Genomic DNA, 16,943 nt, shown 5'->3' on the forward strand with positions numbered 1-16,943 from the left:
GTATTATCAAAATTCATTTGTGGAGGAGCTCTATTTAATTGGGCTAAAGAAAATTAAGTGCCTTTATGAATTATATGTTCATAAAATTCTTAGGAATGTGATAAAAAATGAAAGCGAGTGTTTTTCAGGTTCACATGATCTGAGGGAATCTTTAGTAATTAAAAGCTAGTTTAAGGTTGTGGGTTTAATTAAAATAGGCATGTCTTTAGAATTATCAACATTAAGGGGCGCCTGGGTGGCTCAGTCAGTTAAGCAGCCGACTTCTGCTCAGGTCATGATCTCAAGGTTTGTGGGCTTGAGCCCCACGTCGGGCTCTGTGCTGACAGCTCAGAGCCTGGAGCCTGCTTCAGATTCTGTGTCTCCGTCTCTCTCTGCCCTTCCCCCACTCGCACTCTGTCTCTTAAAAATGAATAAAACATTTAAAAAAAAATTAGAATTATCAACATTAAAAACAATGCAGACATACAGCTTTTATTCTACCTGAGTTTACTAGTCAAATAAGTTCATGTTATCTCTGTTGAAAAACTTGTCAGCGAGAAAAAATAACCTGGTATGATGAAATTTTTATAATTAACCTAAAAATAATTGTTGAGAACAAGTACATTAAATAGATGTGAGATAAAAGTTTTTAGGTGAATTTTTGATAGTTTCCCCAAATCTTTTTAGTAACCTGAAACCTTAAAGTTTTACAAGTTAAATTAACTGATGGCTAGTCATTAAATGTCTATATCATTTCTAAATCAGATAAGATACTGAAACATTAATTACTGAACATAGGTTTATTCACTTTTGGCTTCCTTTTTACAGAGGAACTACAGATATTTGCATGGATTAGTAAAACATGTTTTGTGCCACATTAAGAAATTTACTATGAGAAAGCATATGTTTCTAGAAATTAGAAACATTTACTAAGCCATAGAATGCTAATGTGAAGAACACGGTTGCTTACTTCAGTTTCTGCTAGAAACCAGGTTTCTAGGGGCTAAAACAGTCTAATATATGTAATTAAAACTACTTGAAATAATAAGGGAAACCTCTCCATGTGCAAGGAGAGTAGGATGTGTGTTTTTGGTAAAAGAAGGTACAGTAACAGGGCAGCTGGGTGACCTGTTGGTTAAGTGCCCAATTCTTGATTTAGGCTCACATCACAAGCTCATGATTTATGAGATTGAGCCCCACCTCCGGCTCTGCCCCGGGCATGGACCCTGCTTAAGATTCTTTCTCCCCCCTCTCTACCTCTCCCCCATGTATGTGCTCACATGAGTACTCTCTCTCTCTCTCTCAAAAAAAAAAAAAGTATGGTAAAAGAAAAAAGGGAAATGCTTTTTTTGTTGAGGGCAAAGAAAGTAATTTTGTCCTAAAATGAGGCTTCGGTTATTTAAATGTTATGTTTCACAGAAATGACCAGATTTCTTTGTCAATTCCATTATCATGAACTCTCATCAGATCTTTAACACTGAGCATTTTTTAAAAGTCTTCTGTCATTTACAGACGGTTTATGTTTTACTCAGATGCTTTTGCAGAAGTTTATCTACAAAAGTGCCTCATCAAGAAGATTCTTTGAGGGGGGCCTGGGTAGCTCAGTCGGTTAAGCATCCAGCTTCAGCTCAGGTCATGATCTCACAGTTTGTGAGTTCCAGACCTTCATTGGGCTCCCAGCTGTCAGTGTGAACCTACTTCCGATCCTTTGCCCCTTCCCCCACCTGCGCGCGCTCTCTCTCTCTCTGAAAAATAAATAAACATTAAAAAAAAATTTATTGAAAGGACCCTGGCCAGTACAGTTTCTGATAACTTTTAGATAAAAAAATGAACTAGGTAAGAGTCTCTAGAATTAATGGAAAAAAAAACTGGATTCAAGCAAGAATTAATAACATGAGACTTAATGAGCTGAGGAGGATGATTATAATTTTTATGACTTCTTAATTGAAACATTGCTGGTTCTTTAATGTTTTATTTTTCCAGATTGAGGAAACTTTTTCACTTAAGTCATTTATGACCTATAGCAAGTTAGTAAAGTATGCCTTTGTAAACACAGATGAAACATTTACTTTCTCTCTCTACTCAATCCCACCAGGATTTGAAAACTCTTGAGTATTCTTTTTATGACAAAATAGTTATTTACATAAGTTTAATGAGAATATGTTCTCCCTTGTAACAAGACATACACGGAAACATTGGTTATATTACCAAAGCTTTGACTGGAATGTTCTATTTAAGAGAGATGGGCATAGACTCAGATATGACCAGACAGCTTTGAAGAAATAAGGTTGACTTTAAGGAACTAATAGGGGCGCCTGGGTGGCGCAGTCGGTTAAGCGTCCGACTTCAGCCAGGTCACGATCTCGCGGGTCCGTGAGTTCGAGCCCCACGTCAGGCTCTGGGCTGATGGCTCAGAGCCTGGAGCCTGTTTCCGATTCTGTGTCTCCCTCTCTCTCTGCCCCTCCCCCGTTCATGCTCTGTCTCTCTCTGTCCCAAAAATAAATAAACGTTGAAAAAAAATTTAAAAAAAAAAAGGAACTAATAAAGCTTCTTGGAAAAATTGACCTTGTATCTTGTTTATAAGGTTCCAGCAAAACAGTCTTAAAAAAAAAAAAAGCAGCTTATATGGTAAACTGCCATTCTTGCCACACTTATGTAAATAACCAGACCAACTTTAATGCAAACAAATATGTTTTACCGTGATTATTATTTTTTTAATATATTTTTTCAACGTTTATTTTTGAGACAGGGAGAGACAGCATGAACGGGGGAGGGTCAGAGAGAGAGGGAGACACAGAATCTGAAACAGGCTCCAGGCTCTGAGCTGTCAGCACAGAGCCTGACACGGGGCTTGAACTCACGGACCATGAGATCATGACCTGAGCCGAAGTTGGATGCTTAACCGACTGAGCCACCCAGGCGCCCCTTACCGTGATTATTTTTGATAAAAATTGGGATAATCGTAGAGAGAAAAATGACATTTGTACCTTCTGTCCATACTAGATTCTAATCCTGTTGTCTTTGAGGTTTTCTTATACACCGGACTGGGTCCTGAATTCTTCTCTTTCCTCAACTATCTGGCTACAACTCTCCAAACTAACATTTCCAATTTGCTTTCCTCCTTTTGATTTGGAATCACGAAGAACAAAGACTGCCTTTGAATCTCCTTGGTTGGAGCTAGGAATCTCCTTCCTTACCTAGCTGGCAGCCAAACTTCAGGGACCTGGGCCTTGGGTACATGTTTTACAGCTGGAGAAGTCTCCTCCTGCCATTTGGCCCTCTGCACATCAAAATCTTTGAGCTGGAGACCTCAAAATCAAATTGTCTAAGAAGAGAAGTAGCTGATATTAAGGTAAGCTTCTTCCACCCAATAAGCCGGATCAAGACTTCATACTTCAACTGAACACGAAACTCTTTATTCTTCTCTTTCTTTCCTTTACTCTGGCATTGGCTTGGAAAGGTAACACCATCGTCTGTATCTCGCAGGCTGTGTGTAAGTGGGGGTAACCCTTCAGACTGCTGGATTTGTCATGAAAAATTTTGATCTGTCCATGATGCTGGAAATGCCCTGGTCCATTTCCCTGTCTCTGGTTAACAATCCCAAACCTGGGAATCTTGCATCCAGGTTCTGTACAAAGAAAGGGACACAAAGCAAGGGTAATCAGAATGAAACCACCTGTGTGGTCTACAGAGCCTTAAATTTTACCGGTCTCCACAGACTCAAACAGGAATTACCAGGAGGCATTTGTGACTCAATATTAGCTTGGTAGATGGATCAGTGTTTCCCCTGGCTAGTAGTAAATGCAAATGAGGCTACAATCAGGAACTTCTCATTAACCCTTGAAAGTATTGCAGAACCCAGTGTGAAAATAATAACAGCTGCCCAACAAAAATCTTTAGATTCTCTTGTCAAAGTTATTCTTGATAATAAGACAGATCTTAATTATCCTTTAGCTGAGCAAGGAGGTGTCTGTGCTGTGGCCAACTTCACTTGCTGTGCTTGGCTTAACACTTCTGGGGAAGTTGAAACTCAGGCACACAAGATCATTGAGCAAGCCACTTGGCTTTAAATGATCTCTTTTAATGGGGTCTTTTAATGCTGATTCTTTAATGGGGTCCTTCTTTGACTTATTTGATTTTTATTGGTTTGGGTCTTAGGGATCATGACTCCGAAGTACACTCCAAACATTGGGAATTATCCTACTTACAATAATCACAGAAGTTTCCCTGGTGCACTGTATCCTCTCAAAGGCTTGGAATACATGTTTGCAGCTGCTAACCACCAAACAAATGATCTCCCTGGGACTGGAACATCAGGAAAGTAACAAAAGGAACAACAAACTTAAAAGTCGGTGAACCTGAAGTTATAACCTGTGCGTATCATGGAGATTTGGGAGAAAAGTCATGACCTGTGAGTACCAAAGAATCAGCAGAAACTTCAAGAACTTCAGAGTAGTAGCTGGGAGTGGCACAAATGCCTTAGATTTTGATCACATCTCTCAGTTTAGCCAACAGTCGTGATCAAAAGAGGGGAACTGTTAAAAAAAGAGCCAACAGGCCCAAAATGGAGTCACTTATGCTAACCCCCACATCAGCAAACCAAGACTTAAGACCTAACCTAATTACATTCAGCTTCTCCCAGGAATATAACCTTTAATGAGTCAATCTGGAATTATCTGGTCAGCACTAGTGAGGAAATCTGCCTGATAGACCTGTTCCATGCACTTATGCAGGTGATCCTGCCTGAAACAATGCACTCTTTGCTAACAAGCTTTCTTTTCCAACCCATTTTCTGCCTTTAAAGACCTTTCCTTTCTACAGTTCTTTGGAGCTCCTTTCTATTTGCTGGATGGGATGCTGCCCAACTTATGAATCATTGAATAAAGCCAATTAGATCTTCAAATGGAATCAGCTGAATTTTGTTGTTAACACATTGTGTATCATTTGGATGGTTTTAAATGTTTACCATGTATCTGTATTACTTTTTTGAATCCTTTTACTTTGAAATTAATAAAAATAAATAAAGTCTCAGGTGATGGGCGTGGAGGAGGGCACTTGTTGGGATGATCACTGGGTGTTATATGGAAACCAATTTGACAATATATTTAAAAAATAAAAATAAAAAATACAGCCTCAGCTGAAAGTCTGCTTATTTCAAGAAATTTAGCAGAATAAATTCTAGGACAAGAAAATCACTTGCTGGGTTTGTGGGAGTTGTTCTGAGCTCTGCCCAAGGATGAAAATTACATAATGGGCACCGGGATCCCACAGGCCAGGGAAGGACGCAGGTTAGTTTCATCACAGAGTTCTCTTTAAACAGGGACATGAGGGAGAGGACATGGGCAGGCAAAGGGCAGTTGACCTGCTTGGTGTGTCTTTAACAGAAAGAGATCAGGAATTGGGGGTTTTGTTAATTTTAGGGAATGGCTTTGGGTCACTAAAGATCCAGCCCAATGTTCCCCTTTTTCTCATGTCCAAACATGAAGAGTGGACATGGGTGTCTGAACTGTCACTCTGGGAGCCCAGCAAGAATCTCCTTGGCAAAAATAGAGGACTTCCTCCCACTGGACAGAGAGGCAGGAAGAGGAGACATCTGTTTTCAACAAAGATGGTTTTCTATGCACTGTGGCTAATTCAGTTTGCACTGAGGATAACTTTCCACAGGAGAGCCTAGGCCTGAAGGTTGAAAGACCAAAGCTCTAGCCCCAATTCTGCCTCTCATGGGGCACAAACTCGGGGCAGGGACTTCTTCCTGGGTCTCAGTTCCCTCACTAGCAAAATCAGAGTCTTGGACTGGAGCCATATTTCCCAGACTTCAATCATTCACATATCTTACACATGATTTTGTCCAAATCTGCCTGTCCCATTAATGTAACATCTTTAAATGCATTAAATGCATTCACTTTTTTGGATTAAATGAATTTATTTTATTTATTTTCTTATTAAAAATTTTAAATGTTTATTTATTTTTGAGAGAGACAGGGTGTGAGTCGGGGAGGGGCTGAGAGAGAGGGAGACACAGAATCCGAAGCAGGCTCCAGGCTCTGAGCTGTCAGCACAGAGCCGGACATGGGGCTTGAACTCATGAACCGTGAGATCCTGACTTGACCTGAAACTGGATGCTTAACTGACTGGACCACCCAGACTCCCCTAAATAAATTTATTTTATTATTTTACTTTATTTTTTTAATTTTTTAATGTTTATTTTTGAGAGAGACAGAACATGAGCAGGGGAAGGGCAGAGAGAGAGGGAGACACAGAATCCGAAGCTGGCTCCAGGCTCGGAGCTGTCAGCACAAAGCCCGACTCAGGGCTCAAACCCAAGAACTGTGAGATCATGACCTGAACCGAAGTCAAGGCGCTCAACTGATTGAGCCACCCAGGCACCCCTACATAAATTTATTTTAAATTTTTTTTTTCAACGTTTATTTATTTTTGGGACAGAGAGAGACAGAGCATGAACGGGGGAGGGGCAGAGAGAGAGGGAGACACAGAATCGGAAACAGGCTCCAGGCTCTTAGCCATCAGCCCAGAGCCTGACGCGGGGCTGGAACTCACGGACCGCGAGATCGTGACCTGGCTGAAGTCGGACGCTTAACCGACTGCGCCACCCAGGCGCCCCCATAAATTTATTTTAAAAGAAAAGTTTATATCACTATAATAAACAGAAAGTCGATACCATTTGATATAACCAGAAGGCAACTATTTTAAAAAACTAAAAATAATAAAAACAACGTTATTATAATTATCACTTAAAGCTAACCCTTGAGCCCATCGATTAATTAATCTTAATAACAGAAAGAGAATGATAGACATCACATAGCTTCTGATGTGATTAAATTGGTAGTACAAAACACTACCTATGAGGTGATCTTATCAAAAAATTAAATATGAACTTGATCAAGTCTCTAGATTTAATCATCAATCTATAGGAGATTCAAGGGACAGAGGAACATGGTGTTAAATAACACCATGGGAATGTAGCCACCTCCTATTCAAACATGCAATACTCCACAGGACAATTGCCTCGCTTCTTCAACCAATGAGTTGCAAGAGGCAAAAAAATCTGAGGGAGTAAATATATAAATTCAAAAGGATTTGAGGGACATATCAATCAAACACCATGCATACATTTTCATCTGGATTCTGATTCAAATAAACCAACTGTAAAAATAATATTATGAGGTAACTGGGAAAATTTGATCACAGACTGGATATTTGTCATCATTAAGGGATTATTTTAAATTTTTAATTAAAAGTAATGTGTGTATTTTAATTAAAAATAAAACTGTGGTTATGCTTTTTCATTGTTTTTTGGGGTTTTTCTGTGGATATGTTTTTAAAGAGTCATTACATTTTATGGGGCGCCTGGGTGGCTCAGTTGGTTAAGGGTCCAGCTTTGGCTCAGGTCATGATCTCACGGCTCATGAGTTCAAGCCCTGCTTCGGGGTCTGTGCTGACATCTCAAGAGCCTGGAGCCTGCCTCAGATTCTGTGTGTCCCTCTCTCTCTGCCTCTCCCCTGCTCATGCTCTGTCTCTCTCTCTCTCTCAAAAATAAAATGAACGTTTAAAAAAATGTAAAAAAAGAATCATTACATTTTAGAGATACATACTGAAGTATTTACAGATTAAATGACACCATGTTTGGTGTTAGCTATAAAATAACGTGGTGGGGCATTGGGGGTGTAGATGAACCATTAATTGACCATGAATTGATCATTGTTGAAGCTGAGTGTGCTATGTGGGGGTTCATTATATAATTATTCTACTTTTATAGATGCTAAATTTTTCATAATTAAAAAGATGCTCAAAATAAGCAAAAAGGGTCACCTAGCTGGCTCAGTCAGTGGGGCATGCAACTCTTGACTTGGGGTTGTGAGTTTGAGCCCCACACTGGGTGTAGAGATTACTTCAAAATAAAATCTGTATAAAAACGTAAAAATCATAAAAATAAGCAATGAAATACAAGCAATGATAAATCTAATAAACTTTAAAATAAAAAATATATATATTTACAGGGGTGCCTGAGTGGCTCAGTTGGTTAAGTGTCTGACTCTTGGTTTTGACTCAGGTCATGATCTCACGGTTTGTGGGTTCAAGCCCTGCATTGGGTTCTGTGCTGACAATGTGGAGCCTGCTTGGGATTCTCTCTCTCTCCCTCTGTCTTTTCCTCCCCCCTCCCTCCCCCCAGAAAAGAAAAATATGTATATTTATAAAAATACATTCCATGCCGGTGAGGTTTTTCTCATATGATGCTTCTCTTCAAACATGTTGAATTTAGAGGCCAAACATACAAGAAAGAAGAGTTATTTAAAGAAGAGTACAGGAGGGCAAACCTTAATGTGACAGTAAAACTCCTTTATTGCAAAACAGTTGCAAAATACTTCTTAAAAAGTATTGAGATCTTAATTCCTTTTACTTTAAAAGGTAAAAAAAAAAAAATCCTTCTGTTGCTTTTTTTTTTTTAATTTTTTTTTAACGTTTATTTATTTTTGAGACAGAGAGAGACAGAGCATGAACAGGGGAGGGGCAGAGAGAGAGGGAGACACAGAATCGGAAACAGGCTCCAGGCTCTGAGCTGTCAGCACAGAGCCTGATGCGGGGCTCGAACTCACAGACCGTGAGATCATGATCTGAGCCGAAGTCGGACGCTTAACCGACCGAGCCACCCAGGCGCCCCGCTTCTGTTGCTTTTAATGGAAGTAAACAACACATCATCATGGGTCTGTAACAATAATATCCATGAAATTCGAGGTTATTTTTCTGACATCCGTTAAAATAAGTCTGTTCATATTAAAATCCTGAAACGATAACAGACCACCAAAAGCCATTCCCTCGGCCACCTGCAGTTGGCCCAGGGAAGCTCTGGACTGAGAGAGAGTCCCTGAGTCTCTGTCAACCCCAACCCCCTGGGATCAGAGTTTACTAGGAGCAGGGCTCTGACACCAGGGATGTTCAGGCCATAGTGTTTTTCTCTCCCGATGAGGAGCTGGGCCATCCTACCTGTAAGGCAAAAGATGGGGTTCTGACTTTCCACAATCTTGACCTGGGAAGAAAGTTTCCAGGTAAAGGTCATGTACTTCTTCTGGGATGCTTGGCAGGGCAGCTCTGCCGTGCCTCCTGCCTTCCCCAGCACCACTTCCTTTCCCTGAGGGACAGCTGCTTCGAGCATCACTAGACGGAAAAGGGGGAAGTCAGGCCTCAAGACTGTTACTGCCCATCCTTCACCCCATCCCCCCACCTTTGCATTTCCCAATCAGCCCCTCCCCGCTCTGGGACCCCAAGTCTGAGCACTCACCCAACTGCAGCACCAGGAGCAGGTGCCTAAAAGCAGCTCCTTGATTCATTGTGGCCTTGCTGAGGCAGGCAGGGTCCCGGGCTTTCGTGCACAAAGGGCAGGGCCTGAGGGAGATAATAATTATCAGTCAACAGGCATTTGTTGGGCCTGAGGCACACAGGGGTGATATGCACTTGTATGGGTGATATGCACCCATACAGCCGAGCCAGGGACCTAGATGCCCATACTTGTAAACAGACGGCCACCAGTACACGCCACACGATGCTGTGCCCAGGCTGGGGGTGAGTTCTCTGCCAAGTGGAATCAGGAAAGAATTCACAGAGAAGGTGGCAAGTTGATGGGGGTGGAGACGGGGGGACCAGGCCAGGTCATGAAGGTCCTTGAACACCATGCTGGGATGCTGGGCCGTGACCCTGGGGACTAGGGAGCCAGTAAAGGATTTTATGTCAAGAAGGACATGATTCGGGGCATCTGGGTGGCTCCGTTGGTTAAGCATCCAACTTCGGCTCAGGGCATGATCTCACAGCTTGTGGGTTCCAGCCCCACATCGGGCTCTGTGCTGACAGCTCAGAGCTTGGAGCCTGCTTCGGATTCTGTGACTCCCTCTCTGCCCCTTCCCCACTCATGCTCTGTCTCTCTGTCTCTCAAAAATAAATAAACATAAAAAAAAAAAAAAAGAAAGAAAAGTTGTTGGGGCATGTTGGTGGCTCAGTTAAGTGGCTAGCTTAGGCTCAGGTCATGATCTCAGGGCCCCGCATCGGGCTCTGTGCTGACAGCTCAGAGCCTGGAGCCTGCTTCAGAATCTGTGTCTCCCTCTCTGTCCTTCCCTGCTCATGCTCTGTCTCTCTCTCTCTCTCTCTCTCTCTCTCGCTTTCTCTCTCAAAAAAATAAACATTAAAAAAAAATTTAAGTTGTTATTAAAGAAATAATAAAGGATGATTCAATTTGCAGATTGTTTCAATTTGCAATTTCTCAGCTCCTCTAAGAAAGACAAGTTGGAGGAGGCTGAGCCCAGGAGGCAGGATTGCAACAATCCCGGTGAGAGAAGACAGGCCTAAACTCGGACAACTGAGAACTATGGAAATGTGGAAAAAAAAGATTGCCTTGAGGAGCACATCTGAGGGAAAATTCTCAGAACTTGGAGCCAGGTGCAGTGTGCAGGGTGAGGGAGAGAGGAAGCAGAGGATATCTCCCTGCTCACTGTCAGATCAACCCTGTAAGGCCTCCGAGAGAAAGCAGAAAAATGATATTTCAGCGTTGGTTTCTGGGAGCACCTGAGATGGTTAAGACCAGGGGAAGGGAGGCGGGAGGGGTGTAGACAGGCTCTGAATGGACTCTGAACAATAGGCAGCCCTAGGTTACAGCAACGACTCTCAAAGTTTGGTCCCGATCAGCCGGTGCCAGGGTCACCTACCAACTTGTTAGAAATGCAAATTCTCAGGCCCCACCCCAGACCTGCTGGGTCAGAAACTGGGGGTGGGTCTAGTCGGCTGTGTTTTCACAAACCCCTGGGTGACTGGCACAGGCTAAAGTTTGCAAACCATGAGTTAGATGGAAAGGAAAGGGGAGGGGCACCCCACCTGGCAGCAGGGGGGCAGGCAGGGGGGCAGGCTGCAGGGTTGTGCTCTGGGCTGGGGGTCTAGAGGGGGCTCAGGAAGTGAGGTGGTGGGATGAGGGAAGGGCTTGGAGGCCTGATCGAGAATCCTGACAGGTAGGCTAGAAGGTCAGGGCTTGGTTCTGCAGGTGATTGGGAGGAACGGCTGACTTTTGAGCAGAGACGTGACATGGTCTATGTGGAGCTTTAGGAAGGGGACCAGATGACATGGAGGGAGTGGAGACTGGAGGAAGATGATGTCTGGAAGGTGGGCAGGAACAGGGCTCATATCTTTGAGCTCCCCCTCCAGACTGTAAGTGGGCCTCAGAAAGGTGGCTGCTTTGGGAGCAGTGTCAGCGCGAACCTGGTCCAGAGCTTGGCAAGATGAGATCCCGCACCCAGATGTGTTTTTCTCTCCCCGCCGTCCAGCCTTTGCTGTATGAGTGCTGCAGCTAGCTGCCCAGTCTGAACTCCCCACAGCACCCAGGTGACACCCTTGAGGGCACGTTCCCTCTTCCACCTCATGATGCCCTGATTCCGGTTCCCATCTCTCCCCCTCGACGCTTGATCTCTTCCAGATGATAGTCCAGCCAGCCCCCGGACTTGGGGCGGGACTTGGGATGTGTTTGGTTAACTTAAACCAACTTGAATTGCATGGAGGAGGGAAAATCATTGATTTCTTCTTTCTGTACTCAACATATTAATTCTGTTACTAAAGTGGGTCATTTAAGGGCGTGTACACACCCAACCCTGGCCTGGATGAAGCCAAATCATCCAACCCGTGCTACCTGTTCTTGTGCGCCACCCACCACCCCTCCCCCCCATCCCTGAGCCACTCTCCATCCTCTCTGCCCTGCCCTCTACAAGGAGGCTGACCTCTGCAGACTCTACTGCCCAGGCTCCCTTGTCTTCCTGCTACTAGTTGGGGTTGGCTAGTGGGAAGAACCCACAAGAGATGGGAGGGTCAAGGAAAGAGGTTGGGGTATTTTTCCTACTCTGTTCCTACTGTGGCATACTTTCTGGCAATGGCTATTCTCCCTCCCTCCCCCTTCCTCTCCCCATGCCTCAGCTATAGCTCCTGTCGCGTGGCCCTTTATCCACAGCTCACACCCTCACTGGGTTCCAGAAACATCATTTCATTCTTGCCCCTCCAGGACCCTGCCTGCTACTGCTGATGCCTGTGTGCCTCCACGTGCTGGCTGGTTCCCCCTTCACACCTCTGTAAATAACCCCCTTCCTGCAGTCTCTGAACCATCTGAGGCAGATTCTGTTTCCTGTTAGGCACTGACCCATGAGAGGGATGAAGTACTCAGATGGGTTCTGGGGTCCTGGGCCTCCTAATGAGGTTTCAGGGAAGACAGAAAAAAGAAAAATCCTTCTCCAGTCACTCCATCTGCCCGAAAGAGGAATTTCCCAGGGCCTAACACAAGGTAGGGGCTTGATAGAATTTTTTTTTAAGGTTATTTTTTCAGTAACCTCTAAACCCAACTTGGGGCTTGAACCCGTGACCCCGAGATCCAGATTTGCATGCTCTTCTGACTGAACCAGACTGGCACCCCTGATCGAATTTTTTTTTTTTTTTTTGTAACCAGGGAAATAGGAAGTGAAGAGATCAAGAAGGTTTCCAGAAAAGGAGAAAAGAGGCTAGTCATGGGTGCAGTTGTTTACAAGTGAGCATGGGGCACAGGGGTGCTGAGGGGAAGGCTGCGGGGAGACAGTGCAGTATATTTAAGAGTGGTTCCCACTGTCCCCCCGTCCCAGACTCACTGTCATTCGTGAGAAGAGAGTATAGGAGTCTCTGTCTGGGATATCCCTTCCCTGAGGTCTAAATTCAGTGTAGATGCCTCGGGAAGGCTAGGGACCTTTTGACCCTTCCCCAAATGGTGGTCATCTCTTTCCCACACCAGGATCCTAGGGTCTGTGCAGAGGGCCACCTCCCCGCCTCCAGCTCCTTATACTGTGCCAACTCAACCAGGGTTCAGCTCGGTGGAGGAGGCTATGGGTTTCCAGCTGCTGCTTGCTTTGGTAACTTGGGCTTCCGCTGCCGCCCCAGAGAGCTGGCTTTTGATTCCCACTTCCTCATCCTCCCCAGAGGCGCTCTGCCCCAGTACAGTAGCATCCTGTACACCAGAGCCACTTGAGAGAGGCTGGGAGGGCTTGCTGGTCCCCCAGGTCCTGGCATCTCTCTTTCCCTCTCCCTCTTTCTCTCTCTTCTTATTTCTCCGCTCACATCTGTGCACTTCTGTCTCTGTGCCTGTCCACACTGATGCCTCCTGTCTTCAACTCCCCGCATCTGTATCTCTCTTCCTCTCGGCCTCATATGCCAGGAACCAATTCTGGCTCTGTTGGTCTTGCCTACAGTGCCCCTTGCCTCTCCTTTTTCATCTCCGCCTCCAGGGGCCACTAAGCTCTAGCCCCTTTGTGCCTATAAACAGGCATCCAGGCCTCTGGCAGGAAAGCAGCTTTCAACAAGCTTTGATGTGAAGGGAGCCTGCAGAGCACAGCCTGGAGCCGAAGGTGGAGGCAAGGGGGATGGCTGTAGGGTGGACGAAGGGAAAAGGAGAGATTCTAAGAAATGCAGAGGTCCTAGGGGAGGATGACTGAGGATGAGAGGGAAAGAAGGAGGTAGGGAGAGACCCAGAGCAGCTCATTCAAGCAGCAGCTAGCTACACTCCACACAATCCCCAATCCCACACCAGGTCCAAGGCTCTACAAACCAGGTCGAGTTGGAGGGAAAGAAATGAAGACATTGTGGAAGGCAAGACACATGCCCAGAGCAGTAGACCAAAAAAGATCAAAAGAGACTAAGAGAACCATGAACCAAAATGGCAACACACACACTCGCAAACTCTCAGAGCCCTTGAGGTACCTGTTGCCCTTGCCCTGGCCCCCCAGATGGGATGAGGAGTGAGACTGGGGAGAGGAAGAGGGCACAGCCCCACCACAGCAACAGTCTGTGGTCTCACAGACACTTTCATCTTCCCCCCAGAGCCCCCAGCCAGCCCCTCAAGCCCCACCGCCGGGGGATGTGCCCCCCCACTGCATACACCTCTCTCCTGCTCATTGGCTTCATATAAACTTCCTAGAGACCATGACCCTCTAGGGGACCCTTGTGGTTGAGTGGTTGCAACCTCCGCCATCCTCTTCTTTGCCTCAGATGCCCACGTGGGGGGAGCCGTGCCCTCCCTCCTTCTCCTATCTCCTCCAAAATGTGTGGAACGGAGCTCAGCCTTAGAGCCCTACAAACCCAGGCCCCTGTCTTCCCCCTCCCAGCACTCACCCCCTTCAAAGTTAGTTCATTCAACATTTATTGAGTGTCCAAAATGTGCAAGGCCCTTGGTCTACTGAGCCCCCCTCATTGCCACCTTACCATTACGGCCAGGATCGGGGCGTAAGATGTTACAAGGCTTCTGCCTAGAACCACTTGGTGATGGGGGAGTTTTTATTTTGACGTAGACCTCTTCTATATAAGTGCCCCTCCCCCAAACTGAAAGAAGGAAATCATGTCAGGAGTTCTCTCTGACCCTGTCCTCTGGGAACCCTTTCATCTGAGATTAAGAGGGCGGCCATTTTGTATGAGCCCACAGAATCGAACACAGCACGAGAAATTATTTTGTCAAAATATGAAATGGAGTGATCTCCCCCATCAGGTTTTACTCTCAGCCTTGCACCCCTGAACATTTAGGGACATTCAAGAAGAGCTAGCCCACCCAGAGGGAAATCTTTTGAATTAGCGATAGTAAGGCCTTTCTATTTGGAGGAATCTGACTGTACGGAGGAGGTCCCTCTCCCAGCATAAGTCTAGAAGAGAAGGCAGAAGACACCTGGGGGACAGTGCTGCAAGGCCATGGAGGTCTTAGGAGAGGGAAAAGGACAGAGAGAGTGCCGGTGGGAGGGGGGAGTTGCACAGGGCATAGCATCTTGAGGAGTACCCCTTCCTGCATCCCCCCCAACACCCTACCAAGCTCAGGGCCTGCAAATCCTTTTCTAAACCCCATAGCCTCCTTTTCTAGAGCAAAGGAGACATCTAAAACTAATCTCTTAGAACCAGTTTTTCTAATGACGTACTTACCTAAGAATATGTATCTATCACTTTTATAGCACTGCATACCTACGAGCTCAGTTTCAACCCTTTTTGAGAATTTTGCTAATCCTTTTAAAGCTCATGGAAATGGACATATTGTTCAAAAGTCCTTTAAAAATGCCCCAAAGTATTCCGATTCTGTATCTCCCTCTCTCTCTGCCCCTCCCCCGTTCATGCTCTGTCTCTCTCTGTCCCAAAAATAAAAAAAATAAAATAAAAGTTGAAAAAAAAAATGCCCCAAAGTAGACAAAAATGTAGAAATACCGATAGACAGAAAAGATAGTTAAAGGAGGCTACCTCAGTCACAGGGCTTATGAAATGCTGCAACGGTTTCTGGTGCGAACGTGGGGAGGTTGCATCTTTGGGAAAATTGATTTCGGGAGAATTGCCTCTAGACCGGATTCCACTTCTCTCATTTTCTTGTTTTTCCTTTGTTGCCTCTTTTCATTTCCGTTTTTTTTTTTTTTTTATAGGCATCCTTCCTCCTTAACATGTATTTACTCTTGCTATTCCTTTCCCACCCCTTCTTCCCTCTTTTCTCTCTCTTTCCTCTCTACCCATCTTCATCTCTTCCAGTGCCCCCTTGACTTGTTGCCTCCCATGGCCTTTCTCAGCCCAGTGTGGCCTCGGGTCTCCATGTCGTCTCTGATCTCGCAATCCAGCTCAGCACCCCTCTGAGGAGCCCCTTCTGCGCCAGGCCCTGAGCTGCACAGAGTGGGATGCAGATTGAAGTTTGCCATCACCCCGGCCTCTTGAAGCTCCCAGTTCCAGTGTGGAACACAAGAGAAGGTGGCCTGAGTTGTGGACAGAGGACTGGGAGTCCAGAACTTTCCAGCACATCTGCTGCCACGTTCCCCCTCCCCTTCCCAGACCCATGGAAAGGCATGGAGCTGAGTCCGTCCATCTTACCCCTGGGCCTGTGTCTTTCTTCCCCTCCGGCTTCTCGCACAGGTGTGTCTATGTGAAGGCTGGGTGCTCCGCAACCAGGAGCCCACCCAGGAGAGCGCTTGTGACTTCTGCAGAGACGTATGTACACGGAGAGACAGGAAGCCTGGTGGTGAGGTTCCTCCACACCCCAGACCTGGGCCAGCCCCCAACGTCACCATGTTGGGCTGGGGTCCCCACCCCCTGCCTCTCAGGGAAGATGTCAAAGTAAAAATGCCAAAGTCAAGGGGAAAAGTTAAGCAGACTGAGGCTGGAACATAGTGTCTCTGCACTTCTCGTTGCATAACAATAAAAAGCCCGATTTGGGCTTCAGGGAAAGAAGTAGGAAGGGAGTGGAGGGAGGGCACAGAAGGTAATTTGTGGAAAGCGCCAGACAGCTTCTCATTCTAGGGCCCTGAGGGCATTTGTTCAGTGGCGTGGCACCAGAGGCCTGATAGGTGGTTCAGTGTGGCAGAGAGGGCCTGGGCTGAGAGGAGGGTACCTGAGACCTGCAGAGTGACCCCCAGAGTGACCATGGACCAGACCCTTTTCCTCTGGGCCTTCGTCTCTGGCAGGCCCTCAAGTGTTCCTCTACCCAGGTCTCTCTCGAGCTCCAGATGTGTAGATCCATCCATCCATTGGACATCTCCACTTGGATGCTCACCCCACATAGCAAACCCAACATATCCCAAGCTACATTTATCGCCTGCTTCCCACTACCCTCCAGATCAACTTCCTGCAAGTCCCCACTCAGCAGGGGCTTTGCCACCTACCAGCTGCTCACGCCAAATAAACTGGGTGACTGGGTGTAATCTCTGACTCCTTCACCCACCCCCTCCCATGTGTTTATTTACCATTTCCTGTGGATGTTACCTTCACACTATCTCAGAAGTCTCTCCAAGTCACTCTGCCCAGCTACCACCATCCCATCCCCAGGTTACCACCCTGTGCCTGGACAACAGCTCCTGCCTCCTCACCAGCCTTCTGGCCTCCCCATTCTGTCTTCCTCTAGGCCACCCTCCTCACAGCAGCCTGAGTGAGCATGTAAATACGCACAGGTGACC

At 45.8% G+C, this 16,943-nt stretch overlaps 1 protein-coding gene across 2 annotated transcripts in view; it reads right to left on the minus strand.

The window, feature by feature from the left end:
• The window catches only part of CD4 (CD4 molecule), a 44,292-nt gene extending 28,310 nt beyond the window's left edge, over positions 1-15,982 (minus strand). For both annotated transcript variants that reach the window (XM_086714190.1, XM_086714189.1), the window contains exons 1-3: positions 15,865-15,982; positions 9,278-9,381; positions 8,983-9,153 (exon numbers count right to left, since the gene is read on the minus strand). In XM_086714190.1, the coding sequence (XP_086570316.1) occupies positions 8,983-9,153; positions 9,278-9,326 (220 nt within the window). In that variant the 5' untranslated portion in view covers positions 9,327-9,381; positions 15,865-15,982. The remainder of the gene's footprint in view (positions 1-8,982; positions 9,154-9,277; positions 9,382-15,864) is intronic.
• Positions 15,983-16,943: the final 961 nt, after the last annotated feature.

The sequence above is a fragment of the Puma concolor genome, chromosome B4, assembly GCF_028749965.1.
Source record: "Puma concolor isolate L17-30 chromosome B4, mPumCon1.1.hap2, whole genome shotgun sequence".
Lineage (NCBI taxonomy): Eukaryota > Metazoa > Chordata > Mammalia > Carnivora > Felidae > Puma > Puma concolor.